The 26,506-nt window shown below is 38.5% G+C and overlaps 2 protein-coding genes across 2 annotated transcripts; one reads left to right on the top strand and one right to left on the bottom strand.

Moving 5' to 3' along the window:
• Window positions 1-215: 215 nt before the first annotated feature.
• Window positions 216-14,403, top strand: ARF4 (ADP ribosylation factor 4). The gene is made up of 6 exons (XM_032208664.1): window positions 216-608; window positions 5,692-5,772; window positions 6,997-7,106; window positions 8,291-8,362; window positions 11,970-12,095; window positions 13,190-14,403. The coding sequence occupies exons 1-6, from the start codon at window positions 542-544 to the stop codon at window positions 13,274-13,276; spliced, it is 543 nt and encodes a 180-aa protein (XP_032064555.1). The 5' UTR covers window positions 216-541; the 3' UTR covers window positions 13,277-14,403.
• Window positions 13,903-24,512, bottom strand: PDE12 (phosphodiesterase 12). Its single transcript, XM_032208663.1, has 3 exons — window positions 22,296-24,512; window positions 19,930-20,008; window positions 13,903-17,948 (listed from the first exon to the last, which is right to left on the bottom strand). The coding sequence occupies exons 1-3, from the start codon at window positions 23,577-23,579 to the stop codon at window positions 17,506-17,508; spliced, it is 1,806 nt and encodes a 601-aa protein (XP_032064554.1). The 5' UTR covers window positions 23,580-24,512; the 3' UTR covers window positions 13,903-17,505.
• Window positions 24,513-26,506: the final 1,994 nt, after the last annotated feature.

The following is a 26,506-nucleotide window of genomic DNA, read 5'->3' as shown; positions in this document are numbered from 1 at the left end:
AAAGAAATTACTACAGCCCCCAGCATGCCCCGCGTCACATTCCATTTGGAAAGGCTAAACCACCGGATTGCTCAAGAACTATTTTTCCCGTCGTGCCGCACAGCGTAAGACTCAAGCTTTCCAAGGCGGCTTGCTAGCTAGGAGCATCCCGGGAGTTGTAGTCTTTTTTTTTACCCTTCGCGAGGCTGATTCCAAGGTTCGTGGGGGCGGCGCCGCGGTGAGGATGTGGCGGGCGTGACGCGTTTCTGTCCGCGTTGGAGCCGGGGCGGTCGTGACGTGGCAGAGAGCGAGCGAAGAAGAGGCGAGCCAGGCTCCCCCGGACGCAGACAGAGCAGCCTCGGTGAGCGGAACGCCGCGAGCTCCTTCCAGCGCCCTCGCCGTAGCTCATCGCCACCCGGAGAGGAAAGCAGCGGAGGAAAAAGAAAGCGAGCAGGAGGGACCGACGTTCGGGTCGCTTGCTGCTGCCTTCCCCCACCCCTTCGACGCGGCTAGCGCCATCCCGCTCGCTCCTTGCGCCGCAGCGCCCCAGCCGGGAGCCGCCATGGGCCTCACCATCTCCTCGCTCTTCTCGCGCCTCTTCGGCAAGAAACAGATGCGCATCCTCATGGGTGAGAGCGGCGCGAACAAGCCGTATTCCGCACCCCCGCGCTCGGCAGCCTTTCCTCCCCGGACAGCCTGCGGCGACCCCACCCCGGGCATATAGCAGGCGGCCCAGCGCGTCGCTCGGGAGACTAGACTGCTTCCTCGCCGCGCTCGGGGCCCCCACGTAGCCATAGGGCGGGGGAGGCTTGGGTGGGTTGCCCGCTACTGTTGCCTGGCGGGGTTTCGAACGCCTCGTTTGGGCGGCAGGCAGGGGCGCAACTTAGGCCGGAGGCGAAAGAAGCGCCGAAAGAGAAAGGGAAAAGAGAGAGAGAAGCGGGGTGGGATTGGAGGCTCGAGTGGTGGGAGCCCGGATGGTCGGGATCTTCCCAAGGAATCCACCGCAGAAGGTGGTTTAGGTCAAGGCGATTGTCTCTCCAGCCCCCTGCCTGCTCCCCCCGGAGGCCCCGGCCAGGATGTGGTTTGTTTTCCGTGCGATGGGGCTTCTTCTTCCTGTGTTTCAAAATAAGTTTTAGCAAAAAGCCCTCATGGTTGCTAGGGTTCCTTTTGTAAAAACAGCCTCCTTTTATTTTCGTTCAATCCTATTTCTTCCGCCTGAGGAAGAGGGTTAGAATAAAGTAAAGAGAGGACAGGTGCCCTAACACTTAATAGACAATTGAATCAAGGTCGCTTATGGTTTCTTCCCCCCCATTTTTTTTAATTGACCTTTTCTCACATCGTTTGTTACAAGGGCTTAAGTTGAAAGGTTAACTGTACAAATGGATGTATGCTTCAGTGTATGAAGCTGGACCTTTAGCACATATATTTTTAGTATTTGCTATTGGGAGATGGGTTTTAAATGGAGATACTAAAAATACTTTTCAGTATTGACATGAATAACAAGGAAAAAACAGTCAGAAAAAAGATGTATAAAAGTATATATATACATATACATATGTAAGTGTGTGTGTGTGTGTGTGTATGTATGTATGTATGTTTGTTGCTGGTAGCCTACAATATTACTTTGAGAATTTGTCCTAAATATATAGTTGCTGTTCTAAAATAGCCATGGTTTTGAACTGTATCTCTCCCATCAGGTTAAATGTGTAAGTATGTGTATTTGAAATTATGTGATGTGAAAATATTTCAAATTGCAGAATTGTACTTTCTCTTAACATTTTCTGTTATCCTCATGTAGCTAAGGATAACATTATTTTCTTTCTTCATCTAAGCTTAATTTTAAAAATATATATTTCAGCTGCCTGAAGATATTCTTTTTATTCAGAAAGTGTGGTATGTGTAAGAATTTTTAGTGGGTTATGAATAGTAAGGTAAGCAGGATTGCAGAAACCCAGCATATGTTCTGAATCTTGTTTAATATATATCTTAATTCTAACTTGAAAAATGAAAATATGGCCTAGTTTGATTTATGTGTCTCCTCGCACTACTAAGAGCCAGAAGAGAATTTTGGAAGTTTCAAGTTTTAGATTTAAATTAGTTTCAGTTTATAATTGAAACTACAGTATATGACAAATTTAAATGAGACTTTTCTTGCTTCATGTTTCAGTACTAAAAGTGCTGCCTTCCTTGGTTAGTTGTTATGTTAACAGGATTTGAAAACTGTTTAAAGCATGGCTTTTGTACCAAATTAAACTATGCAAATCCAATACATTCAACTTCCAACCACAATTGGCCCCAAAATTTATGTTGCTAAGTGAGAAATTTAAGTGAGTTTTATCATATTTTATGTCTCTTCTTGCCACATTTGTTAAATGAATTACTGCAGTCTTAAATTAGTAACCTGGCTGTTATGTGAATCTGGTTTCCCCATTGACTTTGCTTGTCAAAAGGTAATCCACCTGACCCTGGGACATTGCAACGATCATAAATGTGAATCACCTGTCAAGCATCTGAATGTAAATCACATGACCATGGGGATGCTGCAATGGTCATGAGTCCGAAAAATGGTCATAGTGGTCATTTTTGTCAGTGCCGTTGCAACTTTGTACGATCACTAAGTGAACTGTTGTAAACTAAGGACTACCTGTATTGGGCACAGCAACAAATTTCTGTTTATTCATCCAGTGAAGAATGCATCAGACTTTCTCATGCATACAGTACAGAAAGTGAGAGGGTACACGAGAACATGTTCTTTCATGGACATTGTAGGTCAGGTGTATCAGCTTGACTTTCATTTGCTGATGAAACTATCTCAGTGTGGGTTTTTTTTTTTACATTTCATGTTAATTCTGCATGATTCCACCAAAATTTGGAATGTTACACAGAAAGACCAAAACTCAACAAAACTATTTCTTCTGTCAATAAAAAATGTTATGTTTTAGAAATTGGGTTAAGCATTTGAGGGCATATCTGAATTTTGCAGTACAACTGGGTGTGTTGGAATTGTCTCACAGTGGTCCAGTGCACATGAAAAACCAACAACCCAGAGTGCACACAACTAAACTTTCTTTTCTCACCCTGCCCCTACGTAGCTTCAGAGGGTTGTGGGTTTGAACAGAACAAGGTATATTATATAGGGAGGCATAATTGGAAAATCATTCTATAATCATTGGATATTAGCAATGCTAGGCTTTATTATAGCAGATTAATATTATTACAGCTATTATAGTCATAAGTGCCAGTCTTTAAGTGCCAGTCTTTAGGAAATAATATTGATATGTTTTAATCGTTTTTTAAAATCCTGTAAAAATGCTCAACTGTATTTTTTCCTATACAGCTTCAGCTTAACTGTTCCAGATGTTCTCAACAATGATAAAGTTGTTTCTGTTAATAATATATTTTACATATATTTTAAAGTATTTCAATCAGTGACCATACCCTAGATAAGAATCTCCATTTTAGTCCAGAGTATTTTTCACTTTGGTAAGTAAGAATGTGAAGAAAAAAGGTGTAGTTTCAGAAGCTTAGCTGCCGTGAAAAAACATAGTTTTTTAAAAATTTTGTGATAAGATCTCTAAAGCTCTTTTCCCCTTCTTGAGAATGTTATATATCTGATTTCTGGCTGTGGGATAATGTTATCACACCATTTTCAACCTTGCTTTGTATATTTTTAACTGATCAAAAAGCAGAGTGTATCATCCCATTTCTATTCCCATGCACCTCTCTCTAGTCCTCTTCTAAGAGCATCTCTCAGTTTACACATGAAAATGGTGCACTCTGAGGAGAAAATATAATGAATTTTATTTTGTGGTGTTAAATGCATCAAAAAATAGAAGACCACTGTGTGAAGAGTTGCCACTGTAAGAAAGAAATAACAATCTGGGAAGGTGTTCTTTGAGGGAAAGACTGGGCACTTTTGCAGGATATGCTGAGCCATAGAAGTTAAGTAAGCTCCAGTTCTGTGATTCTTCCTTATTTTTATAACAAGCCACAATTTCAGACTTTGATTCTATACATCAGCCATGGCTCAGTTTGAGAGTTAAGTAAACTATATGAGAATTAACTAGATGATTGGATTGCATGCAAATCAAAAACATATCTTCATAGGCATATGGCTGATGTTATAAAGTAAAAAGGGCTGTGGGAAGAATTAGCCTGCTCAGTGCTTATGTAGAATATTTTTTCAGCTATTGTTGCTTTTCTTTGCATAGGTCCTAAAATTAATGCAGTGTTCTGGACATTTTTATTTCTATGTTCCACTGTATAACATTTCATATGAAACCTTGGCTTAGATCTTAAAACTTGTAACAATATGAATTTTCCTCTCCCCTTTTCACCTTGCAATTCCATTTAGTTTCCACATTTGGGAGATTCATACAGAATCTGCTTGATTTGTTTATGACAATCCTGTGCTTTATACTACATACTTCTCATTATATCTCTAAGCATTTGGGGATGCATAAGTCTGCAGAGGAAAGAAGCCAATATACAGTCTTTTTCAATTACAGTTCTTGGGATCCCCAGCATGCTTTCTAAATAATTATGAAATGCTGTTTGTAAAAAGAAGTGTAATTCCCAAGCTAATCCTTAGCATTCTGCTGTATTACAAAATACTGTATCTCTCATCTCTCAAGGATGACAACACGTAATGCAAAAGTTTGTGAGTTCTTGAGCTTAATTTCTTTACGCAAAATCATCGTGGGTTTTTTGTATTATTTTAAGATCTAATATATTTCAGCCTCAAACTGAAACTGCATTATTAGCATTAATAATGCTAAATGCTAAAAACAATGCTAAAACAGCTTTGTATTTATAAGTATTTATAAGATATCTGCTTTTCTAAATAAGGCTCAGAATACATATTTACTTTTATTTAATGAAAACCTATGTAAAAATATAGTATGTCTTTATTTTTTAAAAGTTAATTGGAAAACTCTAACAAATTATAGTTACTCAGTATGGAGTATAACACATGTAAATTTGAACTTTATAGTAACATGCATTTCAATAATACCATATGTTTTTAAAAGGAAAACACAATTTTAGTATAATTCTGTAAATCTTGTATTTTTCTAGAAGTATGCTAATATTTCTTCCCCTCCCCATGGTCCTCTTTGAAAGATGCTATTTTTTCCCCTGATACTGATGTTGCAGGGAGAACTATGAAGAGGTTTTTCTTTTCCTATAATGAATTAAATTTTTATCAGTGTTGATTGGCACATATCGTTTGTTATTCACTTTTATTCAGATTTACCAATTGCCAGTTCAGAGTTAGTACAGTCGTGTGTTGAGGAGACTTTGGGAACCTTCTATTTGGGACCCAAAATGATACAAAGCTGAATATTTCAGATGACCTAGAGGCAGAAACAATAATACTACAAACTATACTGAATACCAGTTCTAGTGGACCAGAATTAATATTCAGAACTCTTGCTTATGCTATTTAACTTTTTTGGTTAAGCAGCTGGTTTGGAAGTGAGGAGACCAGTTACAAATCTCAAAATAGGAAAATAAATTGCAAAGTGAAGAGAGAAAATAAATTGTATTTTCATTATATATTTAGGTAGAGTAAAATTATGATACAACACACCCTGGGAGATGGACAAGGAACATTTACAGGATAGAAAATCTATTTTGAAAAAACACACATGACTGAATCTGTTGTAAAAAGTGTGAAGAGTGAAAATTGGCTTTATTGTTTTCTCCCCCTAGTTGGCTTGGATGCAGCTGGAAAAACCACCATTCTCTATAAACTCAAATTAGGAGAGATTGTCACTACAATTCCAACAATTGGTAAGAACATGGGAATGCATTAATTTGTTAATATTATAAACAAACAACAATGTTCATTAAGTTTAGGTTTATAGGAGAATTGCAGTTTGTCACAGTATAGGCTTGAATGAAATTTCTAGACTATTACACTCTTTATGGTACATTATTACTGAGCTCATACGTTTTATGTCTAAAGATACTTGTTTTGAGGAATAATCCCAACAAAGAGAAATTCTAGAGCCAGAGATGAAAGTGTCTATGACCAGTACACAATTTTTCCTGCTACTTGTTTGCTTCCAAGATAAACTATTCAGATAAAAGAAACCCAAAGAAGCCAACATTGAAAAATGTTCTACAAGCTGAGATAAAAACTCAAGAAATAAAATCTTTGTTGAATTTCTTGTTCTAGCACTATAATTTTTAAAACGTGACTAAACAAATTATGCTGCCCCTGAAAAGCGTTCGGAGACTACAACTGGTCCAGAATGCAGCCGCGCGAGCGATATTGGGTGTACCAAGATACACCCGTATTACACCCATCCTCCGCAAGCTGCACTGGCTCCCGATTGGTCTCCGAACGCGCTTCAAGGTGCTGGTTATCACCTTTAAAGCCCTACATGGCTTAGGACCTGGATATCTTCGGGTCCGTTTTCTGCCACATACCTCCCAGTGTCCGATAAGATCTCACAGGATGGGCCTTCTCCGGGTGCCGTCAACTAGACAATGTCGTTTGGCGGCTCCTCGGGTGAGGGCCTTCTCTGTAGCTGCCCCGGCCCTATGGAACGATCTACCCCCAGAGATCCGGACCCTCCCCACTCTCACGGCCTTCTGAAAGTCTATTAAGACCAGGCTTTTCTGGCAGGCCTGGGGCTGTTGACCTCTTGAATGAGGTCCAGCCCCACTAAGGTTGAGTGCATGTTGTGTCTTTTAACTTGCCTTGTCTTCTACTTTTTAAACTTTTTAGTGTTCTTTTAAATTGTTTTTATGTAAACCGCCCGGAGTCCTTCGGGATTGGGCGGCATATAAATTTATTAAACATTAAACATTTATTAAACATTAAACATGTACTTTTAGCTTTTTGTGAGTATATTTTGTTTTTGTCAGATTTATGTAATGCCATCCCCACACCTACTTCAATCAGCTATTTAAGCATTGAAATCTCCTTAAAACTGGATAGTTTGAATAATATTGCAATTTGTTGTAATTGATATTTCTGGTAGTTATAATTTTCTTATTTTTCTTTAGGCTTTAATGTGGAAACAGTAGAATATAAAAATATTTGTTTCACTGTTTGGGACGTTGGTGGTCAAGATAAAATTAGACCACTCTGGAGGCATTATTTTCAGAACACACAGGTAATTTCTAGCAAGTTATTTATTTTTTAAACACTCATTGAATTAATGACTCTCAATTATTTAGGATTTAAATAACATCCTTAATTTGCTTTATTTCATGGTGCTATGTCATTTTTTAAAATGTATTTTAATGTATTTTTTTTATGTTTGCTTTTATTATTTATTTGTACTTGTTGGGGATGGAGTCCTATAGCTAAAACCAGTACAAAATGTTAATCTCATCCATTGAATAAGATTATGTTTCTCCAGAAGCCAGCATGACAGGTCAAGGTTTAAGGACTTTATCTGTGATGTCCTCATTGCAAACTGTAGTTAGGTGAGACATAGGTCCCTTGGGCTTATGATTTTGTAAGGCTGAAGAATTAACTACAACAGTGTGGCTGTATAGATACTTGGTTCCCAGCATTTCCCAAGTGGTTGGGAATGGAAAAGGCAGCATATAGTAACTATCGCATATTACTTGCACAGTTGTTTTCATGAGCTGTATTCCTCTTCCAATCTTATGAAACATACAAGGTGAGCTGAGGCATTGGACATTGTTTCCATTCCTTTGCATCAGAGGGCAGACTGTTAAATATAGTTCTCCATGGCACTATCCCCACACAGCAAAATTGTTTCGCTTAATAGAGAAATTCAGTCATTGATGGGCAAAACTGTATTTGGAGCACAAATAGCACATGTGAAGCCTAACAAAGACCAAAGGCCTCATTTAGTCCAGTGCTCAGTGCAGGAATGGAAACTAAATAATTACTCCAAAAAGTTAGCCATTTGAAAACTTAAACTGAAGAAGAAATCTTATGATATCACTTAGTAGGACTGTTTTGTGAACTTTGATAGAAATAGTAGTCTTAATTATCTAATGGAGATGCATTCTTTATGGTTGCTATAGCAAGTTAATTAAATAGTGTTAATTCATTAGTAGCTGAAGACATGGTTTTTTTATTGAAAGCTATCATAAATTCTAAAGTTTGGATATACTTTCCTGACCATTTCCTGGCTCTTCTGAAGTACTGGCACATAGGAACAGATTGCATGTCAGGAAAAAAAAAGCTTGATATTTTGCATGGTTTCACATCTGAAACTTTATTTTGGAGATAAAGATATATGAAATCAAGGCAGACTTGACTTGAATCTTTTTATTTATTATTATCTCACCACATTAATCAATACTTTCCCCTCTCCAGGGTCTCATTTTTGTGGTAGATAGCAATGACAGAGAGAGAATTCAAGAAGCAGCAGAAGAATTGCAGAAAATGGTAACTTAATCAGAATGTGACAATTTCTGTGCTAATGTGACAACAGAGTTTCTTTTAAAAATATTAAATCTGGAATATAAAATAACAAAAAAAATCAAATAGGATGTTCAGAGACATTATTGCATGTTTTAGGGCTATGGAAATAATTAGGTAGAGGTGTTTTAGAGTACATGAAGTGCAAGTATGTCATCTGCCTGCAACTCTTTAAGGTTACATATATGCAATTTGTTTGGAGACTAAATATTATGTAAAGCATAGGAAAAATAGAAATTATAAACATAAGGAATTAAGGGCACAAGATAAGAAAATGAAAAGGGATTATTGTTAAACCTACTTCATACCAACCCTTCTTGCTATACCACTTCATAACTTTATCTCTTTGTAAATCATCCTTGCTTTTACTGTCTCCAGACCCTCCTTTGCCTTTTAGCCTTCAGACATCTTGCCTCCCTCTTGTCAATTGCATCCAGCCATGTTCTTGCTCCTCACATTCCTCCATGGTTCATTTATTTTGCCATTCAGTCGTATTCATTCACCGTGATGACCAACCTACTATTTCTTTTCTATTGGCTACATGTTATTATATTCAGTCACAATCTTTCAACGCTGATTCATTCTTGACTCTTTTTCTCTGGTTTAACCGCACACAATTCCTAAGTGATCCAGTCCTACAGCATTTAGTCTACTTTTATGCTTCTGGCATAAAAAGTAGGTGCAAATATGCATTTATATAAAGCAGTTTTCACTTTTTAGAGAATATTTGTGCAGTAGAGCACATATATCCCCATTACATTTCTACTAGTGTTTGTACATATTGAGATCTCTTCACCATTTTTTCCCCATTTTTAATAGGCATTCTACCAAGGTACACAAACTCAATCAATTGCTCCTGCTTGCCACCATTAATGTATAGCTTGGATTCATTTATACCACTTTCTTTTCTTCTTGGATATTTCATTTATTCATCAAATATAAAACTGCCTGACTTCCTAAAGATGCTAGGAGGCAAACAACATTAAAAATACCAATACTACTGTCAGCCCTGGAGGAACTGCTGACCTTGGAGTCTTCATTGGTTGGGGTGTTACTTGGAACCCTGACAATTACTTTTCAGATTCATTTTCCTTGTTATATATCACTTATCTAATATTTTCTGCAAACAGTTTAGATTCTCAGCTAGCAACATGGCATCTGAATACAAAGGTACATGCTCATTCATATTCCTACATGACATGCCTATAACATCTCTATCAGCATTCTTTGGAAATTTACCCATAAATACCTTAAACAGTCGAGAGCTTTCCTTGCTTCTAACTCAGGGTTGAGCCTTTTGAGTTGCTGTCCATTTAATACTAATACTTTATTTTTTTATATACAGGTCTTATAATGTTCAATAACTAATCACACATTCACATAAGATGCTCTCTCTATGAATGTCCAATAAGGACCTAAGATTCATTATCACCTGAGTACATTTTTTCATTGAATTCATTTCCTAATGCAGAAAACTAGTCTGCGTACCTCATGCCCTGCATAAAGCCAGACCACATTTGGCTCAGTGCAACTCTTGGTACCATTTCATTCAGAATTCTGCCAAGCACCTTCCCTGGGACACTTAACCAAGAAATCCTCCCTGTAGTTTTTGCATTCACACTTGCTCCCTTTTCCTTTTGCAAAGAGACAATAATCGATTCTCCCAAATTTGAAACACAGCTGAAGCCTTTATTCATATGGAAAATCAATTGCACAGTCATTCTGTATCAATTTTTCAACATTTATCCAATTACACTGCTTATACCTGCAACTGCTATTTTTTCAACCTAGTTATATTTTTTACTTTCTTTTCGTCATTTTTTCCTCAGACAATCATAGAGTTTTCATTTTCATTCTTGTCTTCAGCGTATGGTTCCTTTCATTCAAATCTCTAAAAAGTTCCTGACATTCCCTCATTTCATTTTCTCTCATAATATTTCATAATCATATATTTTGCTGGGGTCTCTTGGTTTAGTTCACCCACTTCCAAAACAATGTTTTATTTTTATCAAATTTCTGAGCATTGTTCTGCTTCTTTAATTTTTTTTCTTTGCAGCTGCTTTTTTCTGCAATTTGTATCTTTTTCTTATTCAATTTGTAATTATCTCATATGCTTTTTTTCATCCACAATTTCTTTATTTGATTCTTCTAAGAATGTAAAGTTGTTTTCAATGCCCAGAACCATTGGTTTGAGATGACATTTGTTTGACAATGAATGAATGAATCACCCTTTTTCATTTTTCTTGTGTGGAGAACTCCTCGCGTTTCTGTGGCACACTAATATAATTCTTTACACACAATTTCTAATGCCTTCCCATCCTGTCTCATATTCAGAACTTTTCGTCATCATTATGCTACCACTAAATCTCTGTCTTTCATCCAAAAATGAATCAACTGTGCTTTTCAGTCACTTCCTTTTCCATGTGTACGCTTGAATAGATTTGTGTTTAAACTCTGTATTTAAAACATTCTGCTAGGCAAGTACATCATTCTCAAAGATTCAAATTATATTTTTCTGTGCCTTTTCAATCCCACTCATCCATTTCTATCACTTAACAGAAGAGTTTTTCCACTTCGGAGTCATTCAGAAAGTTGTGCAACATCAACGTTTCCCCAAATGTGTTACTGATTGTCCCCTCCCCGAGAGTGCAACATTCTAAGCTGTAGGTTACTACTACTATCATTCAGCACTCATACCTCAAATTCAGTTTTTGACATACATCTCTCCTTTTTTTTCATTTGTAATTAAACCTGTACTATTGCTTCCCTGCATTCATTGTCAATCTAGAAGATCAGATACCTTTATATTCTTGTTCTTTCTCTTAATTTCAGATATACAATGTATTTATTCTCTCATTCATTCATTTTATTAGTTAGTTTACACTCTTCATAATTAAATTCTCTTTCATTCCAAGTTGTCATCTTTCATCTGCCATTGTTGTCACCAAAGGAACCTATAGGTTTTGACATCTAGTTTTCATCATAATTTTAGTCAATTGAAATGTTTTCATAACTTTTTTCCATAATTCAAAAGTATGGACTAGATTACCAGCCTTTCTTTTAGCCATGGGAAAAGTAAGAATGGCATGATCAGTTTTGGCATGTTTATTTGCAGTAACATTATACTTCCAGGAGCTACTTTAGCATAGTATACCATTTCTCATCTGACGAGTAGTAGTAGTAATAGTAGTAGTAGTAATTATTATTAGATATGCCACCTTTTTATTTGTGTGTGCGTGTGAACACAAGGCAGTGAATATACCTGTGATTTCACCTATTTTCTCCTCAGAACAACGTGAGGTGGGTTGGGCTGAGAGATGGTGTTTGGCCAAGGTCACCCAGTTGACTTCCAGGCAAAAGGGAATCCTAGAACTCACCGTTTTCTGGTTTTTAGGCCAGACTTTAACTGCTACACCAAACTGGCTTTTGGTGATAATTTCATCAGCTTTGTTTCTGAATACCATTTGGGGAAATAAAGGAAAAATACAGCCAATGCAGTTGTCTTCTTCCCTTGTAGGTTTTTGCTTGTTAGAAACGTCAAAAGATAGAAGTTATAATGTTTTTTTTTCTCCAGCTTCAAGAAGATGAGTTGAGAGATGCGGTGCTGCTTATTTTTGCAAACAAACAAGACTTGCCAAATGCCATGGCAATCAGTGAAATGACAGATAAACTAGGCCTTCAGTCCCTGCGTAATAGAACTGTAAGTACTGAAATTTTCTACATTCAGTGAAACTTCTGAATGAAAAGCTGACATTTGGTAAAAGTATTTGTGTTCATCATGCAGGGCTGTGTTTTCCTTAGAAAACAACACCCAAATGTGTATGTGGCCACTTGATACTGCAAAGGCAGAGTGGCATAAAGAGTTTCTAAACTTCTGTTTCAGCTGTCAGCAACAACAAACTTCTCAGCCGAATTACAATTTTATTTTTAGAGTGACAAAGATTGTATTTTCTATGCTAAGAAAGAAATCATTGATAATTAAGATAAGATCATAATTATGACAATTAAAACAATTGTAGTTATGTTTAGCAATATTTAAATTTGTGTTTCTTTTAGGACTGATTTCGTTGATATTATATGTAATCATTTTAGCAAGGGCTACCTTTATATTAATCTGTAATCATTCTGGCCTACTGTGGAAGGAAGAGTTACTATAAAAATGAAATAATAAGGTTTTTTATTCATTCAAGTTAAAACCTACGCTGTCTTTGACTATAATTTTGCATAAAAGACCCCTTCAGCGATTAGTAATTGCTAGAGATGATAGCAAAAAGAGACGTGGTGGCTCAGTGGCTAAGACACCGAGCTTGTCCATCAGAAAGGTTGGCAGTTTGAATCCTTAGTGCTGCGTAACAGAGTGAGCTCCCATTACTTGTCCCAGCTTCTGCCAACCCAGCAGTTTGAAAGCACATAAAAATGCAAGTAGGAAAATAGGAACCACCTTTGGTGGAAAGGTAGCAGCGTTCCATGCACCTTCGACGTTAGTCATGCCAGAGACGTCTTCGGACAGTGCTGGCTCTTCAGCTTTGAAACGAAGCTAAGCACCGCCACCTAGAGTTGGGAATGACTAGCATGTATATGCCAGGGGAACCTTTACCTTTAGAGATGACAGCAGTACTGAAGTTGGTTGCATTTGCCTTCTTCAAGGATGTTTTTTGACATCCCTGCCTATGTTCTTATTTAGAATTGCTTAATATAGTGGGAGGCATGGGGATTTGTCCTGGATTTCAGAACTGAAATGTGTTCTCAAGAACAGTCCCGAATATTAATAATATCACTTCCTTCTTTTTACAGTGGTATGTTCAGGCTACCTGTGCTACACAAGGTACTGGTCTATACGAGGGACTTGATTGGCTGTCAAATGAGCTATCAAAGCGTTAACTGCAACTGGATGACTTTCGCACCAAGGACACGTTTGATATAAGTGGTCTAGGCTTGTTACATCAAAATTAGCTGCATCTTGGTTTATTATACAGTATCTGGAACTGATTTGGGCAGGATATTACAGCATTTTTACTTATTTTGTTGCCAATTATTGTTCTCCAAGCTATGTTGCCAAGGTAACACTAGACTTGGGTTAAAGAGAAACTCCTTAATTTGGAAAAAAAGTGTATCTTCTGATTTTTCTTTTTGTTGTTAGCCTAAATGCCTGAATATAGTTGTGACTTTGAAATCTATTGAATGCTTATTGAGCCCCAATTCAATTAAGTATATTTAAGACCCCTCTTATCTCCTAAGTTACCAATCCTTGTTTCATTCCATAAGACAGTCTGCTGACTTAATCTAGCATTCCATTTATATTTATTTCTCTCCCTTATAAAAACACTTCCTAATGTTGCCAAGAATCCTCTAAAACACTATTCAAATCTTCTGCACTGAGGAACATTTTATTAACCCCCACCTTTTCAATTGACCCACTTTTGCCTTTGTGTGAACTCAGCCTGATAATACTTACTGTGCTGGTTGCAACAAGCTCATTGGAGTTTTTAAATATTCAGCAGATTGTCTTTTTTTTTTCTTTTTGCATGTTGCTTTCAGTATCAGCCTGTTTTGCCCAGTGTATAATAGTTCTGCTAAAGTTTTACTGTTTATTGGTGAACATATCTTCATGAAGAGATTTTGAAAATTCTTCAGACTTGATGGATTAATTTCTTTATAACCTATTCAGAATTATTCCTAATTAAAATGATAAAAATGTATAGCTTTGTTGTATGCTCCTTGAATCTTACGTTTGTGGAACTGATAATGAATGTGTGACGGATTCTTTTTCAATAAACGGAGTTTTTTCTGTACCTTGAACACAAACAGATCTGAATAGATTTTGAATTGTTTTCAATTTGGCAAAAAATTAAGATGGGCAGTTAAAAGTTGTGTACAACATAACTGATTAATTATCAAAGCTAAATCTTGTAAAAGTGTTTTGAAGCTGTAAATTAAATCCTTTTAAGATGTCCAGATATGAGAGTACTTAGAGTTCAGAATGTAATAAAGTTCAAACTGCCCAAAGAGTCTGTTTCATTAATGATTGACAGAACACTTTGGTTTGCTGGCAATTGTCCTGTGAGTCCCACGTAGTCAATTATTTGATGCTTAGATAATCTGATAGCCACTTAATTTGGAAATTTTCATATATCTCTTCTCAAAAATGTGAATTTTCTAATGTCTTTTAAACTCATTTATAACTAGCACCCCAAAAATGATGCATTTAAAACTGAATTTTTAATTTATTGAATTACTTTATATCATTCAAATAATTCTCCAAACTGCTAAATTTACATAATACATACATTAGCTTCATACTTCATATTAAGCCATAATATCTTCTTTGGCTTGTTATACTTTTTTGACAAATTATGGTATTTAAGAAATTAGCACAATTTGAGAACTGTCATCAGTACTTTGCAAACATGTTGGGATGTAATAGCACTATGTAGTGTCCACAGAATCCATATTTCCATCTACCTCTTCATCCTAGTCATTAATAAAAATGTTAAGGAATATTGGTCTCATGACTGCATGTTTTGGCACTCCATTAGATGCCTTCTCCAGTTTTTTACTTTAACTGTATAAATGTTCAGCCATGTATGTATACATTTAGTAATCGTTCTATCTACCAGAATGTTATCAGATATTTTGTCAAATACTTTACTTTTATAACATTCCTATATCTACTCAGAAAATTGTTGGTTACATTAAGCCAATCAGACCTTGTGTTACTTAATAGGGCTTGCACAGATCAGCATTGTTTCTTTGACTTATGTTCTCATTCCAGTCTTAAGCAGGAACATTTAATATTGCCAGGCTATTCAAACGAGAAAAAACTAAATCTGATGTTCAAACCTGAAAATAACTTAAAAACAAATAGCTCACACTACATTCCTTCCAGTTTGTATATCTTAGGCAAGGTTGCCTGAATGCCGTCAAAGGAAACAAAGATTTAATTTTTTTTAAGATGCTGTTCTTAAGGGATACATTTGCATTTACATCATGGCTTATGGCTTTCTAAAAATTACTGAAATACTATTTTTTTGCTGTTCAAAATTGAGATTTTCAACATTGGTTATTACAGCTTATTAGATCCTCTGTTAAATTGTTTTGTATTCTTAGCACAAGACGTGGTGGTGTACAAGGTAGTTTTTTTTCAATTGCCATTTGCTTCTAAACTCTGGTTTTCCAAAGGATTCTAGGAGTCAAACATTGTGAAAATGCAGCAGTTAATATCAAAATGTTTATACAAGTGGGAGTTTTTTAAGTACCTGAGTCAAGTATAACTAATTTCAACTGTCAGAAAAATTATGTGGAGTGTATTTACCAATTAGAGCAAAAGTTAACTTTTGGATGATACCAGCTGACTCATGACTGGTTGGGTCATGCTTTCAGAACTTTCTTACTCAGATTTCTCATTGCCTTTGACAATGGCAGAGCTTTGAATATACTGCTTTAACTGGAAAAGCTGGGATACATTCAGAGATACATCTGCTTTGAAAATAGCCCATGTTGAACTCTATAGCAGAATCAAACACTATTTGTATCACGTCATAGTGCTTAACGTGTGTATCACATCATAGTGTTTTATATGTTTATGTCATCATAAAACTTGCCAAATTTCAGTTTCATAAGAGACATGGGTCCCAGATTTTGGACACATTCTGTAAATTAGTCCATTTGAGCTAACTTGTTTAAAATGTTTAACCCTTTTGTTGCATTGTTTTGCCCAGGTAAAGGTTACAGGAATCAAGAGTTTTTAATAGTATATAACACACAGACTGAATATACTGTAGCAATCTGGTTAGGTAAATAAAGGATCCAGAAACTACATAAATTAACAAACCTGACAGACAAAAATGAGTTATACTGTTTTCATATGGAATACTAAACCATGGTTAATCTGGTATCTAGTTTAACAATCTATGCAAATTGACATAAAATTAGCCATAATTATGGTTGCATGACCTTGTACCATAAAGTAGCTAGCCATAAAATAATCTTATCTTACACAAATTAGGGCAATGAAATGGGGTGCCAACATCCTCCATCATTAGTCACAGTTAACATAAGCTGCAAGAAGTAGACCTAGCACTGTCACATGATGGGGTCACAGATCAAACAGTTAAGCAATTAATCATTTTAGTTAGTTTATTTTATTTATATGGTCACCTATCTCAAATCCGTAACTTTGGGCAGCTAACAAAGATTCAGGATTTAAAGGTGCAGGGTGCAGAACATGCTTAACCAGGTTACCAGTAACACCAGTATGTTGATTACATCTGGACATTCAAACATCCTTAGTTAATAAAGGAGACAATTTGCCCTTGTACACAGGATTAACAGTTGAGTACCTTTTTAACTTGGTCTTGTGAACCAGTCTGGAAGAGGGTTAACTGGAGCTAAATTACCTCTTATAGCCTCTGTCAGCGAGACAAGACACTAGAGAAAGTTAGTCCCATCTCAAAGATGCAGCTACAGCATCTCTTTAATTACTTATATTTGCTTAAAATGAAATAAGTGAGGTTGTCATCCACTGAGTCTTTGCTGCTTAGACCTTGCTCAAACCATGAAAATTCTTTGCAAACTTTCCAAAACAGCAAGAAGCAATAGTCCTTAAGCTCCCCTAAACGTGGATTACTATTGATCAAAATTAAGCTCCCTAGCAAAATCGGCCTTTAGTCAAAAAAAAAAAAATCACTGCCCAAATATACCATAATATTACTATTATTTAAACCCAAATTATTTTGGTTTGTATGAAAGAGCTTTTCCCTCAATATAGTGGGAACTGTCAGAATAATTTTTTTTGAATCTTTAATACAGTCTTATAAAGACAACATAGTGGGTATTCCCTCAACATGTCAGTAGTGACTGATTGGCAAATATCAGTTTAAACAAACCAGTCTTACTCCTTATTTTAAGTCATCTGAAAATGAAATAGGACAATCAGAGTTTCAAATTGTATTGATTCTGTTCATTAATAGAAGAAAAATATAGCACTGGTACATAAGAACGCTGTTATAAAAAGTATGACCACTTACAAAGAATTATAAATGATATATAATTGTGATCAAAGCATTCCAACTTAATTTTTCACAAGTAGCACGTTTCCAAAAATAATGAGATTATTTCCACTTTATATCACATATTAGTGCTATATGATCTGATGGGTGTGAAACACTTGGTAAGGCCTGGTGGGTGGTTACTTCTTCATGGCTTGGCAGTGGAATTACCTGTTCAACCTCCAAAACATTTGCATCAATGAAAATATAGTCCAAACATCCATGAAAGCCTCCAACATAATTAGTGTAGGCTGGTTCTCCACAAGCACTTTTAAGACCGAACTGGTGGGTTAGAGACATAGCAAACCGTTGCTCTTTAACTTCTGAATCCCAGCTCTCATGATCTTCGGTAATACTACCACTATTGACAAAAGTATATGTTCCAGTTGATGGTGTGGCATTAAAATCCCCAGAGAGGATGAGAGGTGTACCAGGATACATGTCATTGATCACATGCTTAATATGGGATAACGCTATTGCAACTTGGATTAGACGGATATTTTCACCTAAAACAAAAGAGAGGATCATTACGATTAGTCAATGGGTCTAAGGTTTCAAATAATTTTAATATCCAGTCTTAATTTTTTTTAAAAAAAGTAAAGCCCCCAAGTTGAGTTTGATTCCCAAATATAATATAGAAATGGTTTGCCATTGCATTCTATTAGGACAGGGGTTTCAAATTTGTAGCTTTCCATGTCGTATTAGGTAAACTATGCCACACTGATACACAGGTGGATGGTGACAGCCAAAATATGTTAGCAGCTTGCAAGTCTTAGACAGGCCTTATGTCTTCTCATTTGGATAGAGTAAGGCTCTGCATCTAGGATGGAGAGGCTGATGGACAGCAACACATATACTGTACTGGGGTATCATCACAGCTCAGCCTGGAGCTTGTCAGCTTACCAGCAATAGCAGGCAGGGCAGGGCAGAGCAGGACTAGGGCAGAGCCAATGGCTGTTATCCCTGGGAAATAGCACAGGTCCATTTTGGGAGATGGTGACAGAACCAAACAAGAGGCCAAACAATTCCCTCCAGAATAGATTTCTCTAAATAATTTTGACTTTTAAATAATTTTTTCTAATGTTTTTGTTTTTACCTTTGTACAGAGTTCAGAATCATGTAAGGACAACTGTACAAGTTTACCAAATAAATGAACATCTCATTCCCAGAAATTATACTTTGTCCTGTTGTAGTCTCATTCCAATTCTACAATTGATCACCTGTAAAGTTTCCTAATTTTTTAAGGAATTTTTAATTTTATTTACATACGCACATGCACTTTTAAAACCCTGATCCTCTTTGTGCTGCATCAAGCCTTCCTACTTCCTAACCCACAATGCTGCAGTCACTTGTGTGGTCTCCATCAAAAGAATGTTAGATAGAAGATGTGGGTTGTTTCCTTTCAGGAAGGCTCTTGGCTTCTACCAATGGTTGGGTGACGCAACTGTCAGGACAGTTTACAGGAACCCAGCCATTGGATTTTTCAGGCTTCTTGGACTTTTCTACACTGCCATCACCTGCTACCATCCTACAGTGTTATCAGAGCCCGTTTCAGTGCTAATGATGTTCTTGAGGCCATTGCTGTTACTGATCTGCTGGTCTGGCTGACATTTTGTACTCTGCTTCCCCCGGCCGCTGGCACTGGTCCGCTGCTTCCACTGCTACTGCTTTGCTGATTCTGCCAGTTCTGCAAACTGTGGCCCATAATTAGTTATTCCTCTTGGCTCAGCTCCCATGCTCCCAGTTCTTTCTGTACAGTACTCTTTTCCTGTACTTCTCTTCAACTTTTTGTTATTTTTCTTTGTTTCTTCCAACTTCGATTCTTCAATGTTCTTTTCTCTGACTCCTTCGGTTTTCCATACTTTCTCTTCCTTTCTTCAATTAAGTATAGTCAAGGGCCCCTAAAAGGGGAAGTGTTCCTTTACCTCCATCCTCGTACTATAGAATGTATTTAATAAATTTTAGTCTACCTAATAATACTCTAAAATTGAGCTAAATTTGCAGAATTATATATTAATTACAGGAAGTGACACACAGAAAACTAAGGACAAATATGTTTTTTTTCATATAAAGAGAATTACTGGGATACTTTCATGCAGTTCCCTTAATTAATCGAAGAGTTTATTCTCTGCTACTGTAATACACATCCCAAAGATGTTAAGTAATTATTCGCTGTTCATCAGTGACATCAAAGCACTTTATTCCATGGTATTCAAATAGCTCCAATTAACAATAGATTGTGTGCTTATGAACTTATGAACAATACAATAATCTAGACTTCTTCCTTGGAAACCGCCGGTGTTCTTGCTTTAGCTTAATAAGAAAGTTGCTGCAGTTGGAAAGGACCTCACTTCAACCCTGTGGCAAAAAACAGCACCACACAGGCTTCTAGTTCTGCAATTTACCAATTCTCAATTTATATCCAATCCCAGAATCCAAAATACAAGATAATAACCCACTTAAAAAAATATCAGAAACAGAAATTACCTTTTGGGTGCCAAAACAAGTGAGTGTTGGCTACACAAATCTTTCTTGAAGAATCATTTTGAGACTGAAGGACAGAAACCTACAAGAAAAATGTTCATGAATTCTGATACTGCACAATACTGTATATAGTATCTAAGTTAGGGAAATGATAATGAGCATAGTAGTTGGGATTCTTTCCAACCTCTTAAAAATAGTTATAAAACACAAGTCTGGTGATAAAAAAGAAGGGGGTGTCTAAGTGAGATGTCAAATGATTGCTTTGTTCAATAATCATATTCTTGTCATTTCTGGTTGTGTGTGGAAGGGCTATCTTCCACAGACAGAAAAACTGTCTGCTGGAAGATTTTAATCATGTGAAGCTGAAACTTTTTAAGAGCAAAGAGTTGCCTGCTGAAGGAATTCAGATTGGAGCTGGGCTGAAAGCCTCAGGCAGGCAGCCCTTTTGTTCGCCAAAAGACTCAATTCTACACAGAGCTGAAATCCTCCAGCAGACAGCCTTTTTGCTCTCAGAATGGCTTCCCTGAGGGGCTCAGCTTTGTCTGGAGTGGATATCCTCTGACAAGACCCACTTTCAGCCAACTCCAAAGACCAAAAGGAGTCCTCTCTCTAGGGGACAGCAGTTTGCAATCTCCCCTCCCCTTGATTTTCTGAGAAATTTGGGGGAGAATATTGTAAACAGACATCATTGTGGAATGTTTGGCAACCAGTCCTAAGTGTGAACAGGTTGCCAAGTATCCAAATCATAATCACATGATTGCAGAATAGGTGTGCATATGTATGAATATGTGACATTTTTGCAATGGCCAGAGAAGTGCCATCCTTTTTAGACAGTTATTAAACGAATAGTTATAAGTCAAAGACTATCTGTGGAGAAGTCTGCAACACTCCAAACTACTGCCCACCTTTTTCTTCCACAGTAATGTATTAGGACATGTTTTTTTCCATAAACCTGGTTGGATCCAACTCATTTTATACACAAATCTTATTGTTGCCTTTTCTACACGCACCAAATTTGGCTCCATTCTATTTTATTTTTAGGGAACTATCTTGCTGATGGACAAAATCTAGGTCGCTTTACACAATTTATTTCCAACATTTGATTGGGTTGAAAAGAATAACATTATTTCTGAAAGCATGCAGCATATGGTTTCTGGAGTTGCTTGCAATCCTCAGTTGCAGCATTCCCATCACATGACCACGAAGAAGGCAGATTTACAAATGGAATATTTCAAGCCATAGTACAGTTGCCTCTCTGGGAAAGGTACATCAGATGAATGTTTTCTGCATCTGCTGTTCTCTGCATTTCCCAGCCAGATTTTTGCACTCAATATAATTTTTCCAACTTACCTCCCATTTTCTTCTGTTTTCAGAGAGTTATGCTGCTGACAAAGTCTGAAATCCTTTTAGAAAATTTATTTTCCCTATTCAAATAACATCATATAAAAAAGGACTAGCTACTTTATATTTGAGGAGATGGTTACTGTGCTCCCCCTATACCCGGGATGGCGAACCTATGGCGAACCACAGGTGGCACACGGACCCATTTGTCAGAGCACGCAAGGCCCTGCCCTGTCAGCTGGCCAGCGCGCATGCACGCACTGGCCAGATGAGTTCACCCTTTTTTAAAGGTCATTTTTCGCACTCCCCAGGCTCCAGAGGCTTTATAGGAGCTTGGGTAGGGCGAAAAGAGCCTTCCCCCCCCCCTGACGCCCTCCGGAGGCTTCATGAGCTTCCCTGAAGCCTCTGGAGCACAAAAAACTTGCCCTGTGGGCAAACCAGAAGTTTGGGAACGGTCTTCCGGTTTGCTTGGAGGGTCATTTTAAGTGCCCTGGAGGCTTCAGGGAAGCCTCCTGAAGGTCCCTAAAGCCTCCAGAGGGCCTGGTGGGGGGAGACTGTTTTCGCCCTCCCCAAGCTCCTATAAAGCCTCTGGAGCTGGGGAGGGCGAAAAAAGCATGCAAAAAATTGGGGGGAGGGGTGTTCGCGCCTGTAGTGCACGCATGCACACTGGGGGGATCGCGCATTGCATTATGGGTGCACGCCTGCACAGGACCCTCCTGCACTCCCCCCACTTATGGCACGCCAGCCAAAAAAGGTTCGACATCGCTGCTCTATACAGTATCACAGTAATTTTCTACTTTGGTCAATTTGTGAGGATTTTATTCTCATTCTTCTTTTTCTTTGAAACCATATTTTTAAGTTACCTTTTCTTAACAAAGTTAAGTAAATGCCTCAAGATACCAGAAGATGCAGTTTGGGGAACTGAGACAGTTCTGGCTTTGAATGTCTCAATGAAAATCCCTTTAACTTAACCCACAAACACCCTTCCCCACCCTTCCCCTTAGATAAGAGGGACTAGTAAGCCATACCTGTAGGGCGGATGATCGCTTAAGCAGACTTTCCTCAACCTGCGGGCAGGTAGCCACCTTGTCCCGCAGTTCTCTGTGCAACGGATCTTCAAGCAGAGCCTGATTGAAGGCAATGTCGTGCTGACTAAGGAGACGGAATTTGTCCCTTCGGTAGAAAGTGGCCAGGCCTTCGTGCTGCCTCTCTTTGATCCGGAACAGCCCCTCCAGGCCGAAGGCATCAAGCGCAGGCCCCAGGCTATCCACGAAGACCGACTTGTCTACCTCCTGCAGGCAAATGATGTCGGCGTTGTAGCCGGCCAGTTCTTTTTTGAGCAGGTTTTGCCGGTAGTCGAGCTCCAGCGAGTAGGGAGCACAATACGGATAAAGGACAGTCCGCGAGAGCTCAGTCCTGGCGTAGATGTCGGCCAGGATGTTATAGGAAACCATGCGGATCAGTCCCGGCACCGCGACTTTCTTGGTGTAGAGATGCCGCGCCTCGAAAGTGCAGGCGCCCGGGCCAGCCTCCACGGGGCCTACACTTTCCGCCTCGCGGGGCAGCCCGTAGCGCCTCTCGCTACTGCCCGGGATGCACACGAGCTTCAGGCGGCTTCCGATCTGAGCGTTGGTCGGCATGAAGACGCGTTCGGAGCCGGCCGGGGCTTCCACCCAGCTGTTGCTCGGGGCAGCCGATGCTGTCTCAGCCGGCTCGATCTTCTGCTCGTAATACCAGCGGAAGAGGCAGTCGCGGGCGGAGCCGAACTCGACTTGGAGCTTGGGGCACACGGGGAAGCCGGCCATGAGCGAGCGCGGGAGCTGCAGCTCGGTGAGCGTGGGCGGATTGCGCTCCACACGGTAGCGGGTCTCGCCGATTTGCAGCACCGACCCGTCTTTCCAAGCTTCCTGGTTGGGCACGTCCTCGGCCACGGCTTCCCCGTCCTGGGAGAAAAGGCGGACGGGGACGAGCTCAGAAGGCGTCCCCGGCGCCCCGGACTCGGTCTCGGTCTGCGCTTTCTTGCTCTTCTTGGCCTTCTTGGCATGGCCTTTGCTGACGTTGTTGGCGATGCGAGCCAGCGCCTGGCCCAGAGGCTCCGTCTGGTCTCGGTGCACATGCCGGGTCTTACCGTCCTGCAGCACGATGGAGACGCTCAGCTTAGGCTCCGCCGGGACGCAGCGCACTACCGCCCGCTCCATGGGGAAGGCAGGCAACCACCAAGTCAGCCGCTGTTTGCCCGGACGCCTTGACAAGGGAAGGGCCTTCAAAGTGCCGAGCAGACGCCGCAAGAACCCGTAGCTGACACCATTCATTTGCTCGCCTCCTCGCTCGCCCCACAGCACAGAATCGCTTGGGCCGCCCTGCCCAGCTCCGCGAGGGCCAATGAGAAAACTCGCAGCGAAGGAACAGGAAGGAGGAAGCGCGACCCGGGAAAGGAAACCACGCGCTTGCCGGAAATGGCGCCCAGACTCTCAAGGGCTGATTAAACGAGGGAGCGGAACGACAAAAGAAAGGGGAGGAGAGAGTTAAAGGACCCGGAAGGTGGAGAAGGTCAAGATTCTCTTTAGGCGTAGCTCTGATGTACCAAGCACCACTGACCGGAAATAGTGTTTCCCCTTCAGCGGCTTGCCGTGTGCTAGACTAGAGGATGAGGCTTGTGGGTTTGTTCTTTTCTCTATCCCAGAACTAGATGAGTTTAGTGTTAGGCGCCTGGGAATTTGGTGTTTTAGTTGAATATAAAACTCTTATTAAGCAAGGCCAGGTGCCAAAACAATGGCTAGCAAAGTTAGATGTAAAACTTTGCTGTATGGACTGGCGCTTAGAAGCAACATACCTACACTACTGGATTGTTATCTACTTATGCAATAAAATCTAAATCTGTTACGCAAGTCAGGAGCTCTAAAGCACTAATTATAGAGAGGCATGGAACTGCTCTTTATTGTTAATGTTAAACAGTGGCAAAACAATGTTAAGCATATTAATTTTTTTAACAATTTACTGCAAATTAGAAAAATAGGGGCAAAGAAACTGAAGAGGGACTATTTTTTCAATTATTTAGTAGAAGTACAAATTATTAACTCTATTTTACTTGGAAGTATTTAAATATTACTGCAAAGAAATTAAGTTTAGTAATATTAATTACTTCTATTTCTAGTAATAGAAATTAAGTTTAGTAATATTAAATTAGCTTGACTTCTAGAAACCAGACTAGAAAACAGGAGACACTGAATTCTAGTTTCACGTTAGGCACGAAAGCCAGCTGGATGTCTTTGAGCCAGTCTCAGCCCAATCCACCTCACAGTTGTGAGGAAAAGAGGAGAAGGGAGTATTATGTATGTTTGCTGCTTTCAGTTGACTATAAAAATAAGGGAGGAATAAAAATTAAAAATAAAAGAACTTTATAGACCTGTCCATGAAAGTTTTCTTAATGCTGTGATTTTCTGAGGCTGTGCACATCTAAATTAGATTCATATTTCATACAGGGTGTGCATTTCTTTTAATCTTTATAAAAATATACTATGTTTGGTTTTCTTTGTAATAGATTGTTTAACTCATGGAGAGAGAAATTTTCAGAGACAAGGGACTTCTCAGAGTGCATTATGCTGTAGGAAGAAAACTTTTTTCCCCAACAGGCAATAGTGTCCCCTAACAGAGCTAGAGACAAAAGCATGTCTCTCTGGGAAGCCAACCAGCACTGGCAAGCAAACATAAAACACAATTCTCTCAAGATAAGGGAACTTTTTTATCATACCTCATAAAAATTCCACACCAAAGAGATTTACACATCTAAGTTCACACACCCCACAGGACAATGAACGGATCTTCTTTTCCTGGGCTTCACATATCCCCAGAGGAGGAACACCTTAATTTGCACATCTAACTTATTTCACATCAAAGTCCATTACTTCATGATCAACGACCATTGTTACCATAAGTACTACCATTCTGAGTATTCTAAGTTCATAGTCCACCTTTTGATTGCTCTACTGCATTTCATGCTATCAAAATAAAACTTTGCCTCTACTTCAAGCAGTTGTCCTGCATCCTTTATCAGGTAACATGGTTTGGAATAGGACTAACAAACTTTAATCTACACAGGATATCTGAGGTGTCAATTTATTCACCTTGAAGATATACTATATAAGTAATGGTGAATAAATTTTTTGACTCAAAGGGCACTGAATAGTTGTCAGATATGACAGAATAGACAGAGCAAGTGTAATAAACCAGTTGACTACTTATTCAGTTTGTATTCTGCCAAGAGTCAGATTTATCTATTATATTTGTTATGCTCAACTTCAACCTCTGAAACAAGTTCGGTTTTATCAGTCACTGAAGATCAACTGCAGATGACAGCTGTTGTCTTCCTATTCAGCTTCTGAGTTTTCCAGCATCTCATTGTAGGAAATAGATGCACCTTTGGCCTGTGCTAATAGAGCTCTTATGTTCAAGTCAAGGCATTTTACAAATAAATACTTATGTACTGATACAAATATGCCAATGTAATTAGTTGAGATTCAGATCAGATAAACTTAAATTTCAAAAATAAAGATCAGGTAGTTTTCATTCCAACTACCGTAGTTTTGTTTCATTTGTTTCAGATTTTGTATCTGATCTTTCTATACTTGGGTCATGAACAGTACATATTAGGGAATGTATAATAAAACAAAACAAAGTGAATACAACTAAAAACACCTCATCAGAAGTATATAAACAGGCCTGGCAAACAGGTCAAGAAAAAAAATGCTGTGATAAAGTAATTTTATTTGCATACTTGGAGAGTAAAGAAATAGTTACATTCTTAGAAGATTGATTGATAATTGATTCCCAATAAAAATATTACTCATTTATACTTCCAGTTATATATATATATACATACATAAATACACACATACATACATAAAATAAAAATGTATTTGGTTTAATAATAATAATAATATACATTTCATTATGCTTGCTGTATTTGTACAACATAGCTTAACTTTTTTAAAAAAAATAAATTTATATGCCGCCCAATCCCGAAGGACTCCGGGCGGCTTATATAAAAAATGTTTACTCAATCCAATTTGGGGGTTTGCACAATATTGTGGTTCCTAATACAAACATACTATTTTGTGATTTAGTATGTTGGTTGAACATTATCAGTCAGACTTAAACCAGAAGAGTTTCAGAGCTTGTTTTTGGGCTTATTGTCCAGCACTGTGTCAGTGGAAATTTAGGGAAGTAATTCTTTTTGAGG

This window comes from Thamnophis elegans, chromosome 2 (assembly GCF_009769535.1).
Source record: "Thamnophis elegans isolate rThaEle1 chromosome 2, rThaEle1.pri, whole genome shotgun sequence".
Lineage (NCBI taxonomy): Eukaryota > Metazoa > Chordata > Lepidosauria > Squamata > Colubridae > Thamnophis > Thamnophis elegans.
This window is presented reverse-complemented; position numbering and strand designations above follow the sequence as displayed.